General features: G+C 37.1%; 1 protein-coding gene across 2 annotated transcripts in view; it reads left to right on the top strand.

The window, feature by feature from the left end:
• CCDC158 (coiled-coil domain containing 158) overlaps positions 1–17,388 on the top strand; it is a 90,136-nt gene that overhangs the window by 68,651 nt on the left and 4,097 nt on the right. The window contains exons 18-21 of one of the 2 annotated variants that reach the window (XM_082463739.1): positions 4,470–4,529; positions 7,019–7,086; positions 9,638–9,796; positions 16,609–16,716. In XM_082463739.1, the coding sequence (XP_082319865.1) occupies positions 4,470–4,529; positions 7,019–7,086; positions 9,638–9,796; positions 16,609–16,716 (395 nt within the window). The remainder of the gene's footprint in view (positions 1–4,469; positions 4,530–7,018; positions 7,087–9,637; positions 9,797–16,608; positions 16,717–17,388) is intronic. The other variant, XM_082463738.1, reaches the window with a different exon arrangement.

A 17,388-nucleotide genomic window follows, 5' to 3' on the forward strand; every position in this document is an offset into this window, starting at 1 on the left:
TAGTTTTCTTTCTTTGTGACATCTTTTTCCGGTTTTGGTATCAGGGTGATGGTGGCCTCGTAGAATGAGTTGGGGAGTGTTCCTCCCTCTGCAATATTTTGGAAGAGTTTGAGAAGGATGGGTGTTAGCTCTTCTCTAACTGTTTGATAGAATTCGCCTGTGAAGCCATCTGGTCCTGGGCTTTTGTTTGTTGGAAGATTTTTAATCACAGTTTCAATTTCAGTGCTTGTGATTGGTCTGTTCATATTTTCTATTTCTTCCTGGTTCAGTCTCGGACGGTTGTGCCTTTCTAAGAATTTGTCCATTTCTTCCAGGTTGTCCATTTTATTGGCATAGAGTTGCTTGTAGTAATCTCTCATGATCGTTTGTATTTCTGCAGTATCAGTTGTTACTTCTCCTTTTTCATTTCTAATTCTACTGATTTGAGTCTTCTCGCTTTTTTTCTTGATGAGCCTGGCTAATGGTTTATCAATTTTGTTTATCTTCTCAAAGAACCAGCTTTTAGTTTTATTGATCTTTGCTATTGTTTCCTTCATTTCTTTTTCATTTATTTCTGATCTGATCTTTATGATTTCTTTCCTTCTGCTAACTTTGGGGTTTTTTTGTTCTTCTTTCTCTAATTGCTTTAGGTGCAAAGTTAGGTTGTTTATTTGAGATGTTTCCTGTTTCTTAAGGTAGGATTATATTGCTATAAACTTCCCTCTTAGAACTGCTTTTGCTGCATCCCATAGGTTTTGGGTCATTGTGTTTTCATTGTCATTTGTTTCTAGGTATTTTTTGATTTCCTCTTTGATTTCTTCAGTGATCTCTTGGTTATTAAGTAGTGTGTTGTTTAGCCTCCATGTGTTTGTATTTCTTACAGATTTTTTCCTGTAATTGATATCTAGTCTCATAGCATTGTGGTTGGAAAAGATACTTGATGCAATTTCAATTTTCTTAAATTTACCAAGGCTTGATTTGTGACCCAAGGTATGATCTATCCTGGAGAATGTTCCATGAGCACTTGAGAAGAATGTGTATTCTGTTGTTTTTGGATGGAATGTCCTATAAATATCAATTAAGTCCATCTTGTTTAATGTATCATTTAAAGCTTGTGTTTCCTTATTTATTTTCATTTTGGATGATCTGTGCATTGGTGAAAGTGGGGTGTTAAAGTCCCCTACTATGATTGTGTTACTGCCAATTTCCCCTTTTTTGGCTGTTAGTATTTTCCTTATGTATTGAGGTGCTCCTATGTTAGGTGCATAAATATTTACAATTGTTATATCTTCTTCTTGGATTGATCCCTTGATTGTTATGTAGTGTCCTTCTTTGTCTCTTGTAATAGTCTTTGTTTTAAAGTCTATTTTGTCTGATATGAGAATTGCTACTCCAGCTTTCTTTTGATTTCCATTTGCATGGAATATCTTTTTCCATCCCCTCACTTTCAGTCTGTATGTATCCCTAGGTCTGAAGTGGGTCTCTTGTAGACAGCATATATATGGGTCTTGTTTTTGTATCCATTCAGCCAGTCTATGCCTTTTGGTTGGAGCATTTAATCCATTTACATTTAAGGTAGTTATCGATATGTATGTTCCTATTACCATTTTCTTAATTGTTTTGGGTTTATTATTGTAGGTCTTTTCCTTCTCTTGTGTTTCCTGCCTAGAGAAGTTCCTTTAGCATTTGTTGTAAAGCTGGTTTGGTGGTGCTGAATTCTCTTAGCTTTTGCTTGTTTGTAAAGCTTTTAATTTCTCCATCAAATCTGAATGAGATCCTTGCTGGGTAGAGTAATCTTGGTTGTAGGTTTTTCTCCTTCATCACTTTAAATATGTTCTGCCACTCCTTTCTGGCTTGCAGAGTTTCTGCTCAAACATCAGCTGTTAACCTTATGGGGATTCCCTTATGTGTTATTTGTTGTTTTTCCCTTGTTGCTTTTAATATTTGTTCTTTGTATTTAATCTTTGATAGTTTGATTAATATGTGTCTTGGCGTGTTTCTCCTTGGATTTTTCCTGTATGGGACTCTCTGTGCTTCCTGGACTTGATTAACTATTTCCTTTCCCATATTAGGGAAGTTTTCAACTATAATCTCTTCAAATATTTTCTCAGTCCCTTTCTTTTCCTCTTCTTCTTCTGGGACCCCTATAATTTGAATGTTGGTGCGTTTAATGTTGTCCCAGAGGTCTCTGAGACTGTCCTCAATTCTTTTCATTCTTTTTTCTTTATTCCACTCTGCAGTAGTTATTTCCACTATTTTATCTTCCAGGTTACTTATCCGTTCTCCTGCCTCAGTTATTCTGCTATTGATCCCTTGTAGAGAATTTTTAATTTCATTTATTGTGTTGTTCATCACTGTTTGTTTGCTCTTTAGTTCTTCTAGGTCCTTGTTAAACGTTTCTTGTATTTTCTCCATTCTATTTCCAAGATCTTGGATCATTTTTACTATCACTATTCTGAATTCTTTTTCAGGTAGATTGCCTATTTCCTCTTCATTTGTTAGGTCTGGTGGGTTTTTGCCCTGCTTCTTCACCTGCTGTGTGTTTCTCTGTCTTCTCATTTTGCTTAGCTTACTGTGTTTGGGGTCTCCTTTTCGCAGGCTGCAGGTTCTTAGTTTCCGTTGTTTTTGGTGTCTGTCCCCAGTGGCTAAGGTTGGCTGATTCAGTGGGTTGTGTAGGCTTCCTGGTGGAGGGGACTAGTGCCTGTGTTCTGGTGAATGAGGCTGGATCTTGTCTTTCTGGTGGGCATGTCCACGTCTGGTGGTGTGTTTTGGGGTGTCTGTGATTATTATGATTTTAGGCAGCCTCTGTGCTGATGGATGCGGTTGCGTTCCTGTCTTGCTAGTTGTTTGGCATAGGGTGTCCAGCACTGTAGCCTGCTGGTCGTTGAATGAAGCTGGGTCTTGACGTTGAGATGGAGATCTCTGGGTGATTTTCGCCGTTTGATATTATGTGGAGCTGGGAGGTCTCTTGTGGACCAGTGTCCTGAACTTGGCTCTCCCACCTCAGTGGCACAGCCCTGACGCCTGGCTGGAGCACCAAGAAAGAGCCTGTCCTCCACACGGCAAGCAACAGGGAAAAATGCAGAGATGACTCCTCCCAGTTATAACCCGCAGCTGCTCTTGCACATCCTCTTCAGAGAAGCTCCTCACGGATATCTGAGCTGCTGCCACCTGTGCTAGAGTCCTCAGTAAGATCCCGGGGTACAGCTTAACTCGCAACTTTTAGGTTGTGAGTTTTTCTTCAGTTGACATGTGTGTTCATCTGCTAGAGTTGGAGGGTCTCCTGCAGAGGCGGGGGGTGGCCGTGGCTCACGGTGGGGACAAGGACACTGGTAGCAGACGTTCTGGGAAGTACTCCTTGGCGTGAGCCCTCCCAGAGTCTATCATTAGCCCCACCAAAGAGACAATAGGCATTTTTAAAAATTTACTTATTTATTTTATTTTTGTCTGCGTTGGGTCTTTGTTGCTGCACACAGGCTTCCTCTAGTTGCAGTGAGCAGGGGCTACTCTTCATCGCGGTGCACGGGCTTCTCATTGTGGTGGCTTCCCTTTGTTTCAGAGCATGGGCTCTAGGCGCCCAGGCTTCAGTAGTTATGGCACGTGGGCTCAGTAGTTGTGGCTTGCGGGCTGTAGAGCACAGCCTCAGTAGTTGTGGTGCACGGGCTTAGTTGCTCCACGGCATGTGGGGTCTTCCCGGATCAGGGCTCAAACCCGTGTCCCCTGCATTGGCAGGCGGATTCTTAACTGCTGTGCCACCAGGGAAGCCCCAGCATTTTTTTTTCTTTTTTGTTTATTTTAAATTTTACTGCTGTTTACCCAGGCGAAGATATTTATGTGGTATGCCATTCCAAAAATGGAATACTTTTTCTACATTTGCATGTATTTACAGTAGCTTACATAACTTTTGAGAGAAAGGTAGTCTGAAAGGAAGTTACAACCACCTCAATATAGGATTATAAGAACCTTACTGAAAACAGTTCTATTTTTATTAATAATTGAATAGCTGAATGTTTAAATGAAATCATAAAAAGAGCATAAAGAAATGAAGTCCATAACCCCTAAACAAAGACAACTTCTGAGAACTGACTTTAGCCAAAAAGGAAAAAAAAGCTAATATTACTTTGTTACTCGTGTCAGACACAGAAGCCATTGCCTGCAGATCTTCAGTAGCTCCTCACTGTCTGCTGCATTCAGTACAAGGTTCTCAGGCTGATGTTGAAGAATCTCCCTAACTCGTCACCACCCTGCTTTCCTCCTGTATTGTGCTCTAACCAAAACAGACTACTCCTGATTCCCAAAAGGGGTTCATTTCCTTCTGTCTTCAAGCTCTTCTCCATACTGTTCTCTCCACTGGGAAGAGCCAGCGCCCCGATCTCACTCTTTTGAATCTGCATTTGTCTAAAAGCAGTATCCAGAGGAACAATTTTGTTTGATCACTAAGTTAAAATAACATCACGTGGTCTTTAACTTCTCCCACCCTTTGCCAACAGAAGCAACAACTCATTAAGGGAATCCACTGAAGGCAGCAAATCAAGTGAAACTCTTAGCAGGTAAGAAACTATCTCTCCAGCCCCTGACTTTCAGAATGTCCCCTTTACTACTGTTCATTCATTAATTCAGAAGATCGTTAACTGCCCATGATGTGCCACACTGTGTGCTAGGCCCTTACAATGTAACAGTGAGGAAGACAGATATGGGCTCTGTCCTCAAGTTGCTTATAGTCATAGGGTCTATTTATTGACTGACTGCCTGGAAAAAAGCTTTTATCTTTTCTATTTTTACCACTTATAAAAAATAGAGATATCAGAGCCCTCTTTATATCATAAGAATATGAAAATGAACTCTAGTGTTTAAATTCCATTTAGGCAAAGAAAGGGTTATTCATTACTGTATCTTCAGCACCAAGCATATTGCCTGTTATATAGTAGCTGTTCAGGAAATATTTGTTTAGTGATGAATTAAGACAGATACTTTCTTACTGTCCCTGCTGTTTAATCAATATTCAGTGAACTTGAATCTTTCTTAATACAGCTTTCTCTTAGCCTAAAAGAAACAAGTTTTGATTTTCTTCTCACCTGAGTGTGTAACATTACATCGTTCCTGTTGATAATATCTGCAGCTATCTACTGCATATTTTTATTTTTACTATTATATGGGTGTTTTAGACTCATCTCATTTAGTCTGTCTAATCGAATCTATGATATAGGCATTATTATCCCTGTATATAGGTTAGAAATGAAGACTCAGCTTGCCAAGCAATTTGCCAAGGTCATACAGCTTGTAAATAGAGGAGCCAGATTTGAACTCAGGTCTAGCTGGTTCCTGAGCTCAGGCTTGTAACTGCTCCTGTGTTCTGCCTCTGAGTACCTGAACAATCAAGGTGATGGCAAGGCTGCACTCCTTGCAGAAGCCCTTGGGATTAATCCATTTCCTTACCTTTCTCTTTTAGAGCTTCTGGGCCTCTAGAGCCTCATTCTTTGCACTCTTTGCCTTGTGGCTCCTTCCTCCATCTTCACACCCTATGACATAGCATCCTCCAGTCTTTCTGCTGAGATTGTCACATCACCTTCTCTCTTCTGTGTGAAATCTCCCCCTGCCTTCCTCTTTGTACAGAGACTTGTGATGGCATTTAGATAATGTAGGTATATCTCCACATAATCCAGGATAATCTCCCCATCTCAAGATCCTTGATGTAATCACATCTGCAAAGTCTCTTGTGCCATATAAGGTAACATTCATAGGTTCTTGGCATTTGGACACAGATATATTTGGCAGCTATTGTTCATCCTACCACACTGCCTTTTAGGCCATTTTACCATTTGCATGTACCATTGTGGTGGGCTCTACAGTGTTTAGTGTGGATGTTTTAAATCTCCAATCTCTTGCAAGTTCCAGTCACTTCTGTGCATCAATTTCAGATTGATCGCCTGAAGCACACCTCAGACTACGTTCCCAGCCCCCAAACCTTCAAAGGCTCCCCATTGCCTACTGCAGCAAGAACAAACTGCTTGCCCTGATAATTAAAACTAGCCACAATATAGCCATGACCTTCCTTTCCAAGGTTTTTCTCCTAATATTCTCAAACTTTTTGGTCTCAGGACCCCTTTGCACTCACAAATATCACTGAGGATTCCAAAGAGCTTTTGTTTATATAGGTCATTTCCATTTTTAGTACTGGAAAATAAAATTTAATTTTAAGCATTAAAAAATTAAAACATTTTGATATTCTCTTAAAAGTAACAAAGTACATTACATACTACCATAATAACATATTTTATTATGAAAAATAACTATGTTTTTCAAAAAAAATCATTAAGATTTAATCATTAAAAATCATTAAATCATCAGTTTAATGCATGGCTTAATAAAAGATAGCTGTATTCGCATATCTGCCTCTGCATTTATCTGTTGTGATATCAGATATCATGGAGCCTCTGGGAAACTCCACTATACACTTGTTTGAGACTGAGAGTTAAAAAGAAAATAATACCTTAGTATTATAATAAAAATAATGTTGACCTCACAAACCCCCTTTGCAAGGGCACCACCTTCAGAGCTGCTGTCATAATATTATCAAACTGGCACCCATCCTACAGAGAACTATGTAGTTTAGTTCAACTTACTGATTTAAATAGGTCTGATAGTTTTATAAAGCGATACTTATTGCTAAGAGAGGTTTTTTTTTCCTTTGGTCTTTAAATTTTTAAATGAGTCATTAAGATTGCATGTCTTAGAATCCATGAGAGAAATACTGGGTTTTATAGCTATTATTACACAAAAATGAATTTTCTAGCCAAGATTATATATTATTACCTTTTCATTCTGCAGAATGTTCATGGGCACTGAATACATAGAGATGATGCAACTTTGGATCTCCCTCATCGGGTATTTTAGGACTTCTGCAGTTTCGGGTTATGGCTGCCATCTTGGGCTTATATTTTAAGCCATCACTTTTGCCTTCATTAGCTTGTTTCTGTCGATAAATCTTAACACTGAGTTTTGAAATGGAATGTTTGCCTGACCATTCTTATGCTTCCAGAGAGCCAGTCACATTACACACAGGAGAGTTGGGAGATCCACCTAGTTGCTTCGCATTCCCATCTGCAGGTGAGTGTTTTTTTTTTTTTTAATATTTTTTAATTAATTTATTAATTTATTTATTTTTGGCTGTGTCGGGTCTTCGTTTCTGTGCGAGGGCTTTCTCTAGTTGCAGCAAGCAGGGGCCACTCTTCATCGCGGTGCGCGGACCTCTCACTGTCGCGGCCTCTCTTGTTGCGGAGCACAGGCTCCAGACGCGCCGGCTCAGTAGTTGTGGCTCACGGGCCCAGTTGCTCCGCGGCATGTGGGATCCTCCCAGACCAGGGCTCGAACCCGTGTCCCCTGCACTAGCAGGCAGATTCTCAACCACTGCGCCACCAGGGAAGCCCCTGCAGGTGAGTTTTTAATGAAAGCACAGAAATGGGACCTGCTTAAAACCCTGCAGTGGCTCCCCTTTCGGTGGTTCCCTCCACACTGCTAGTCCCCTCACCGCCTTTAAAGCCTTTGCTCAGATGTCACTTTCCCAGTGAGACCTACTCTCACCACCTTATGTAAAAATTATAACCTCCTTATCTTTTTCTTTTTTTAAATTACACTTAGCATTTTTTTATACTATATGTAACCTACTAATTTATGTTGTTGATTGTGTGTCACCTCCTGCTAGACAAAAGCTGCACGAGGGCATATGTCTTTAGTTGTTTGGTTCCCTGATATATCCAGTACCTAGAACTTTCCTGGCACATAGCAGGTCCTCAATAAATAATTACTGAATGGATGAAAAGAAAAGAAAAAGAAATGAGACAGATGGTTCTCCATATACTTTCCAAAGACAAAATGTTCTCTATAAAACAAGGAGATCAAGGAAGAGATTGAAAGATAACAGAATCTGTTGAAAAATAAAATGGCACAACTCGGGCTAGATGTGGAAAAGAAAAAATAATAACATTACAGAGGAAAGCCTTAGAAAAATAAAAATTAGGATATGCATGACTGAAATCATAGTCAGGGACATCATGGACCGCAAGAGAAAATTACAGAAAAGGAATTTTTAAAACTAAGAAACATGAAAGATAATGATACAGAATATGTTAGATTTGGAAGGCGAAGGCAAATCAGCAGACACATTATCAGCCTTCTTATGGAAGAGAACAAAATAAATGGGAAAGAATGAAACTGTGAAAATGATGGTTATTCAACAAATTGTAGCTATAAATCTGGACAGTAATAATGTAAATAGGGAAAATCGAGGTGTGAGGTGAAATAGAAGATAGGTTTCCAGATTTTCTTGTCTTTTGTAGAAGAGTATCTATGTATATCTAAAATAAAAACATAATATTCTTAAATAAAATAATTGCAAATTCTTAATTTTTAAAACTTTAACTTGTGAGAAATCTTTAAGAACTAATATTTTGAAGAAAAGAGCATTTATTTGAAATTGAACAATTAATTCCTTCAGGTTTTACTTCACTTATATGTTTATACTGTTGTTTCAATGTTCACCCAAGAGAATACAACATATATCCTTGTTTTATTAGATTAATATGTGAGTGCCTTTACCTTTTCTCATAATTTGTGAGTACCTTAGAACATGTTAACTCCATTCACTTTCCTTCCAGCTGTCATACAGTTGTTGTCACATGTAAAGGTAAATACCATAATAGATCATTTGCATTGTGTTGTACAGTTAATATTCTTTTACATACACCCACATATTCACACTTTACTTTCTATCTGCTATCATTTTACTTAAGCCATTAATGTTTCCTTTAAATGTATTCTCCCAGTTTCTGTTTTCCTGAACTTGTCTTTATTTTATCCCCATTTTTGAGGAATATTTTTGCTGAGTATAGAATCTAGGTTAACATTTTTCCTTCACTTTGAAAATATTCCACTGTTTTCTGGCTTCCAGTGTCTCTACTAAGAAGTCAGCTCTAAATTTAATTGTTGCTCATTTAAATGTAATCTGCCATTTTTGCCCTTCTGGCAGCTTTAAGATTGTTTTTGTCTTTGGGTTTTTTGTGGGTTTTTTGTTTATTTGTTTGTTTTTTGCAGTTTTTATTGATATACCTAGGTATGATTTTCTTTATATAAAAAGAACTTATTTGGGGTTTGGAGTAATGCTGTTGAATCTGTGTAAGTCTGCGCCTCCATTATACAGAACTTGTGGGTCTATATCTATTACCTGTATTTTTTTACTCTTGGTTTAATGCCATGTTATTTTGTCTCCTCATATGCCTGGTTATTTTTATTGTATGACAGACATATGTGAAAAATTGTACAGATGGTTTCAGACTTAGAATATGATCACCTTCCTCCAGAGAGCATTCATGCTTGCTTCTGGTACACAACCAAGGTCACCAGCAATCCCAGATCAATTTAATCCAATCAGGAATTAAGATGATTTGAAGATAGACCTCAGGATCCCCAAGGGCAGGTCCAGTCCCTCATTCCTAAGATGTAGCCCTTTTCTGTTCCAACCCAAAGCCTTGGGGATTTACCAGAACACACCCCAGCCCCGTGATTGGGAACATATTCTCATTAGAGTTTCATTTTTTCAGAGGTGCAGCATACTATTTTTAAGTAATTCTGTCCTTTTACTTTTGTTCTTGTAAAATTTTAGGAAATCCATCTGTGAAAAATTCAGCTTCTCGTTCATTCCATTCTTCTCCTAAGAAGTCTCCAATTCACTCACTCCTGACTAGTTCGGTTGAAGATTCTATAGGTTCCACACCACAATATAGATCCACCAAGCCTGTTCATTCACCTGATTCTGTTAAAGGTAAGAATGACCTGATATAACTGATGAGATTAATTGATTTCCTACTCCAGTGACTTAAAAGTTCTATAATTGGAATCAATAAAAGGTCACATGGTGTTCTTATATATACACTCTAATTGATGCTGTGTGGTGGGTGTGTGCTTAAGTGGGTCTTCTTTGTTTATTTAGTTGAGTCTTATTTAAATAGAATAGTTACTGTATACCACATACACACCCCTTAGTAAATATACATAGATATTATAGGTAAATATTATGTTTCTTTCTCTGACATGAATAATGACCTTTTTTCTCTATTTTATTATAAGATTTTGAGTCTTCTTTTAAATGCTGAGAATGACTTTTCTTTTCTTTCTTTTTTTTTTTTTTTTAGTTTGGAGGAAATTTTATACACCAGGTTCTTATTAGTTATCTATTTTATACATACTAGTGTATATATGTCAGTCCCAATCTCCCAATTCATCCCACCCCCACCTTTCCCCCCTTGGTGTCCATACGTTTGTTCTCTACATCTGTGTCTCTATTTCTGCTTTGCAAACTGGTTCATCTGTAACATTTTTCTAGATTCCACATATATGCGTTAATATATGATATTTGTTTTTCTCTTTCTGACTTACCTCACTCTGTATGACAGACTCTAAGTCCATCCACCTCACTACAAATAACTCAATTTTGTTTCCTTTTATGGCTGAGTAATATTCCATTGTATATATGTACCACATCTTCTTTATCCATTTGTCTGTCTATGGACAATTAGGTTGCTTCCATGTCTTGGCTATTGTAAATAGAGCTGCAATGAACATTGTGGTACATGACTCTTTTTGAATTATGGTTTTCTCAGGGTATATGCCCAGGAATGGGACTGCTGGATCATATGGTAGTTCTATTTTTAGTTTTTTAAGGAACCTCCGTAGTGTTCTCCATACTGGCTGTATCAATTTACATTCCCACCAACGGTGCAAGAGGGTTCCCTTTTCTCCACACCCTCTCTAGCATTTGTTGTTTGTAGATTTTCTGATGATGCCCATTCTAACCGGTGTGAGGTGATACCTCATTGTAGTTTTGATTTGCATTTCTCTACTAATTAGTGATGTTGAGCAGCTTTTCATGTGCCTCTTGGCCATCTGTGTGTCTTCTTTGGAGAAATGTCTGTATAGGTCTTCTGCCCATTTTTTGATGGGGTTGTTTGTTTTTTTAATACTGAGCTGCATGAGCTGTTTATATATTTTGGAGATTAATCCCTTGTCAGTTGCTTCGCTTGCAAATATTTTCTCCCATTCTGAGGGTTGTCTTTTCGTCTTGTTTATAGTTTCCTTTGCTGTGCAAAAGCTTTAATGTTTCATTAGATCCAATTTGTTTATTTTTGTTTTTATTTCCATTACTTTAGGAGGTGCGTCAAAAAAGATCTTGCTGCGATTTATGTCAAAGGGTGTTCTTCCTACATTTTCCTCTAAGAGTTTTATAGTGTCCGGTCTTACGTTTAAGTCTCTAATCCATTTTGAGTTTATTTTTGTGTATGCTGTTAGGGAGTATCCTAATTTCATTCTTTTACATGTAGTTGTCCAGTTTTCCAGCACCACTTATTGAGGAGACTGTGTTTTCTCCCTTGTATATCCTTGCCTCCTTTGTCATAGATTAGTTGACCATAGGTGCTTGGGTTTTATCTCTGGGCTTTCTGTCCTGTTCCACTGATCTATATTTCTGTTTTTGTGCCAGTACCGTATTGTCTTGATGACTGTAGCTTTGTAGTGTAGTCTGAGGTCAGGGAGTCTGAATTCTCCTGCTCCATTTTTTTCCCTCAAGATTGCTTTGGCTATTCGGGGTCTTTTGTGTCTCCATACAAATTTTAAGATTTTTTGTTCTAGTTCTGTAAAAAATGCCATTGGTAATTTGATAGGGATGGCATTGAATCTGTAGATGGCTTTGGGTAGTATAGTCATTTTCACAATATTGATTCTTCCAATCCAAGAACATGGTATATCTCTCCACCTGTTTGTGTCATCTTTGATTTCTTTCATCAGTGTCTTATAGTTTTCTGAGTGCAGGTCTTTCACCTCCTTAGGTAGGTTTATCCCTAGGTATTTTATTCTTTTTGTTGCCATGGGGAATGGGATTGTCTCCTTAATTTCTCTTTCTGATCTTTCGTTGTTAGTATATAGGAATGCAAGATATTTCTGTGCATTAATTTTGTATCCTGCAACTTTACTAAATTCATTGATTAGCTCTAGTAGTTTTCTGGTGGTATCTTTAGGATTTGCTGTGTGTCATATCGTGTCATCTGCAAACAGTGACAGTTTTACTTCTTCTTTTCCTATTTGGATTCCTTTTATTTCTTTTTCTTCTCTGACTGCCGTGGCTAGGACTTCCAAAACTATGTTGAATAAGAGTGGCAAGAGTGGACATCCTTGTCTTGTTCCTGATCTTAGAGGAAATGCTTTCAGTTTTTCACCATTGAGAATGATGTTTGCTGTGGGTTGTCGTATATGGCCTTTATTATGTTGAGGTAGGTTCCCTCTGTGCCCACTTTTTGGAGAGTTTTTATCATAAATGAGTGTTGAATTTTGTCAAAAACATTTTCTGCATCTATTGAGATGATCATACGGATTTATTCTTCAATTTGTTAATATGGTATACCACATTGATCGATTTGCATATATTGAAGAATCCTTGCATCCCTGGGATAAATCTCACTTGATCATGGTGTATGATCCTTTTAATGTGTTGTTGGATTCTGTTTGCTAGTATTTTGTTGAGGATTTTTGCATCTATATCCATGAGTGATATTATTCTCTAATTTTCTTTTTTTGTAGTATCTTTGTCTGGTTTTGGTATCAGGGTGATGGTGGCTTCATAGAATGAGTTTGGGAGTGTTCCAACCTCTGCAATTTTTTGGAGGAGTTTGAGAAGGATGGGTGTTAGCTCTTCTCTAAATGTTTGATAGAATTCGCCTGTGAAGCCATCTGGTCCTGGACTTCTGTTTGTTGGAAGATTTTTAATCACAGTTTCAATTCATTACTTGTGATTGGGCTGTTCATATTTTCTATTTCTTCCTGGTTCAGTCTTGGAAGGTTATACCTTTCTAAGAATTTGCCCATTTCTTCCAGGTTGTCCATTTTATTGGCATAGAGTTGCTTGTAGTAGTCTCTTAGGATGCTTTGTATTTCTGCGGTGTCCGTTGTAACTTCTCCTTTTTCATTTCTAATTTTATTGATTTGAGTCCTCTCCCTCTTTTTCATGATGAGTCTGGCTAATGGTTTATCAATTTTGTTTATCTTCTCAAAGAACCAGCTTTTAGTTTTATTGATCTTTGCTATTGTTTTCTTTGTTTCTATTTCATTTATTTCTGCTCTGATCTTTATGATTTCTTTCCTTCCACTAACTTTTGGTTTTGTTTGTTCTACTTTCTCTAGTTCCTTTAGGTGTAAGGTTAGATTGTTTATTTGAGATTTTTCTTGTTTCTTGAGGTAGGACTGTATTGCTGTAAACTTCCGTCTTAGAACAGCCTTTGCTGCATCCCATAGGTTTTGGATCTTCGTGTTTTCATTGTCATTTGTCTCTAGGTATTTTTTTATTTCTTCTTTGATTTCCTCAGTGATCTCTTGGTTATTTAGTAATGTATTGTTTAGCCTCCATGTGTTTGTGTTTTTTACGTTTTTTCCCCTGTAATTTATTTCTAATCTCATAGCGTTGTGTTCAGAAAAGATGCTTGATACGATTTCAAATTTCTTAAATTTACGAAGGCTTGATTTGTGACCCAAGATGTGATCTATCCTGGAGAATGTTCCATGTGCATTTCAGAAAGTATAATCTGCTGTTTTCAGATGGAATGTCCTATAAATATCAATTAAATCTATGTGGTCTATTGTGTCATTTAAAGCTTGTGTTTCCTTATTAATTTTCTGTTTGGATGATCTGTCCATTGGTGTAAGTGAGGTGTTAAAAGTCCCCCACTATTACTGCGTTACTGTCAATTTCCTCTTTTATAGCTGTTAGCAGTTGCCTTATGTATTGAGGTGCTCCTATTTTCGGTGTATATATGTTTATAATTGTTATATCTTCTTCTTGGATTGATCCCTTGAGCATTATGTGGTGTCCTTCTTTGTCTCTTGTAACATTCTTTATTTTAAAGTCTATTTTACCTGATATGAGTATTGCTACTCCAACTTTCTTTTGATTTCCATTTGCATGGAATATCTTTTTCCATCCCCTCACTTTCAGTCTGTATGTGTCCCTAGGTCTGAAGTGGGTCTCTTGTAGACAGCATATATATGGGTCTTGTTTTTGTATCCATTCAGCAAGCCTGTGTCTTTTGGTTGGAGCATTTAATCCATTCACGTTTAAGGTAATTATTGATATGTATGTTCCTATGACCATTTTCTTAATTGTTTGGGGTTTTTGTAGGTCCTTTTCTTCTCTTGTGTTTCCCATTTAGAGGAGTTTTTTAGCACTTGTGTAGAGCTGGTTTGGTGGTGCTGAATTCTCTTAGCTTTTGTTTGTTTGTAAAACTTTTGATTTCTCCATCGAATCTGAATGAGATCCTTGCTGGGTAGAGTAATCTTGGTTGTAGGTTCTTCCCTTTCATCACTTTAAGTATATCATGCTGCTCCCTTCTGGCTTGTAGAGTTTCTGCTGAGAAATCAGCTGTTAACCTTATGGGGGTTCCCTTGTATGTTATTTGTTGTTTTTCCCTTGCTGCTTTGAATAATTTTTCTTTGTCTTTAATTTTTGTCAATTTGATTACTACGTGTCTCAGCATGTTTCTCCTTGGGTTTATCCTCCCTGGGACTCTCTGCACTTCCTGGATTTGGGTGGCTATTTCCTTTCCCATGTTAGGGAATTTTTCTACTATAATCTCTTCAAATATTTTCTTGGGTCCTTTCTGTCTCTCTTCTTCTTCCGGGACCCCTATAATGCAAATGTTGGTGTGTTTTATGTTGTCCCAGAGGTCTCTTAGTCTGTCTTCATTTCTTTTCATTCTTTTTTCTTTATTCTGTTCCGCGGCAGTGAATTCCACCATTCTGTTTTCCAGGTCACTTATCCGTTCTTCTGCCTCAGTTATTCTGCTATTGATTCCTTCTTGTGTATTTTTCATTTCAGTTATTTTATTGTTCATCTCTGTTTGTTTGGTCTTTAATTCTTCTAGGTCTTTGTTAAACATTTCTTGCATCTTCTTGCTCTTTGTCTCCATTCTTTTTCCGACATCCTGGATCATCTTCTCTATCATTATTCTGAATTCTTTTTCTGAAAGGTTGCCTATCTCCACTTCATTTAGTTGTTTTACCTTGTTCCTTCATCTGGTACATAGTCCTCTGCCTTTTCATTTTGTCGATCTTTCCACGACTGTGGTTTTCGTTCCACAGGCTGCAGGGTTCTAGTTCTTGTTTCTGATGTGTCTGACTTTTCTTTCTTATTTACATTCTCTAAAATTATTTACATTCTCTTCAGTCTCTGCCTTTATAAGTGCAAGTGTCTATCATACAAACTTACCAAAATGTTCTCATTTTTAAGATTTTAAGTTCATTTGTTATTCACTGAGACAGATGGGGAAATGATTTGATTTAGAATAAGAGCCTGATAAATAAGTGGACATTAAATATGTATATGTTGAATTGAACTTGAAATGTTTTTCATCATATATTACAGTGATTCAAACTGCCCCAGTGCTCTATGGTATCATTCCCTTTGATAAGGGATAAATTAGGCAAGTTGTTGCATCATTGTTAAGTCAGTTCCTGGTCTTTTGAAATTATATGCCTAACATATTTTTAGATCCTAAAAAAAAAGAAATCAGGACCTAATCACAGATTTTAGTACATTTTCTGTTTTACCATCTTTTTCTGCATTTGTGTCCTCCTTCATCTATTATGCTTCTAAGTTATTCTTTAATATTTTAAAAAATTTAGAGTAGCAAATGACTTCATCATTACAGCAGTGATTATTGCAGGAGTAGAACAGTGCTGTTGGTCACCCCATTATTAATTTGTGGTTACATAATAGTGTGGCATTTTCTTTTTTTACCCTGTTGTCAGATACTCATCAAACTTCATGTGTTTTGTGTTATGTTAAAAATTTCTCAATGAGAAATTATTTTTTATTCTCTTGAACCAAAATAACTCCTAGATGATTGCCTTTAAAATTTAATATCTTTAAGTGAAAGAGTCTTTTGGTAGGAAAATGAGCCATCAAAAATATTTTCAAGGTTATTCAGCAAGTCAGAGGCTAAGCTCAAAATTAAAATCTTGTGATTGACAACCAGTATTTTTTAGAGGTTGACAAAACTTAGCATACTTATTAGAGAATAGCTCAAATGCTTCTAGCCCTTGCTCAGTTGCTGCTGCCACATTTATTCTAGGTTCACTGTGGCCATATCAGCATCTGTACTCCCCTCTCCCATCATTTAATACTATCCTCATTCAGGTGCCAACAACTGAAATGGGCACTTGGCCTCACACACATTCAAAACTGTTGCCAGCATGAGTATTAAATCTTGTGCTTCCAAACTCTAAGTTACTGGAACTACTCAGGTTTGGTATGAAAAGTTGTCATTTATAATGCAGAATGTATCATTAAACTTGAAGTGTTCTTCACACTCATCACATTTAATGCTACCTAGTTAAAAAATAGTAAATCAGATTGGTTTGAAACAAAATCAAATAAGCTAGTATTGCAGTATTAGATAAAACATTTTATTTTCAAATAGTGTTTTAAATTTTTCATTATTTTAAAGGAAAGATTGTTTAACCTGTAAGTGAAAGATTTCTAAAATGAAATACTGAATAGATTTTTAATACCACATCTAAGCAATTTTCTAATAGCTTCACAGTCTCAGCCAATAGAAACAACCGGAAAAACATGCAGGAAGCTTCAGAACAGACTGGAAAGCTTGCAGACTCTGGTAGAAGATTTACAGATAAAGAACCAAGGTACAGTGTACATTTTGGGAGAGATCTTCCTTGTTCAAAAGAATACTCATCTTCCCTTCAGGTTAAGCCTCTTATCTGTAGTCCCACTGAAAAGGATCTTGAACAAGAAATTCAGAAACCTTAGTCAAAATATGAGTGTCTTAACCATGCCTAATGCCTGGATTAATAGTGTGACCTTGGGCAGGTCACTTTAGCCCTGCTCTCCTCTTTCATCTAATAGGGACGATAATACGGCTGACTAACCCTCAACAGAACACATGTTTTGAGTGGCTGATTTCACATGAGACTTTCCCATACACTGTCTTTCTTGTCCCTGTTAGGTCTGTAGATGAGAATTTGTATGGCAGTAGCCAAGATAAGTTTGCAGTTAATAGCCAGAAAACAAAACAACAGTATTTAGCCTTATAGAGGATTTAAATTAGCATGGGTATAGGAGACTCTGCCACCCAATGAATCACTAAATAAAAAGATAAACTGCATATAAATATACTGAAGCAAAAATAAATAAATAATAAAAAATGAAAAAATTTTTTAAATTTAAAAACTATATACTGAAGCTATCTGAATGAGAAACTGTTGTACTCTGCAGATGATAGACAACTTTTGGGGCATAAACTCTAAGTGGATGTTCCCATGGATTTGGGAGGCTGTCATGTTTTATGATTTCCTGAC

This window comes from Balaenoptera physalus (assembly GCF_965194825.1).
Source record: "Balaenoptera physalus genome assembly, chromosome: 5".
In the NCBI taxonomy this organism is placed as follows: domain Eukaryota; kingdom Metazoa; phylum Chordata; class Mammalia; order Artiodactyla; family Balaenopteridae; genus Balaenoptera; species Balaenoptera physalus.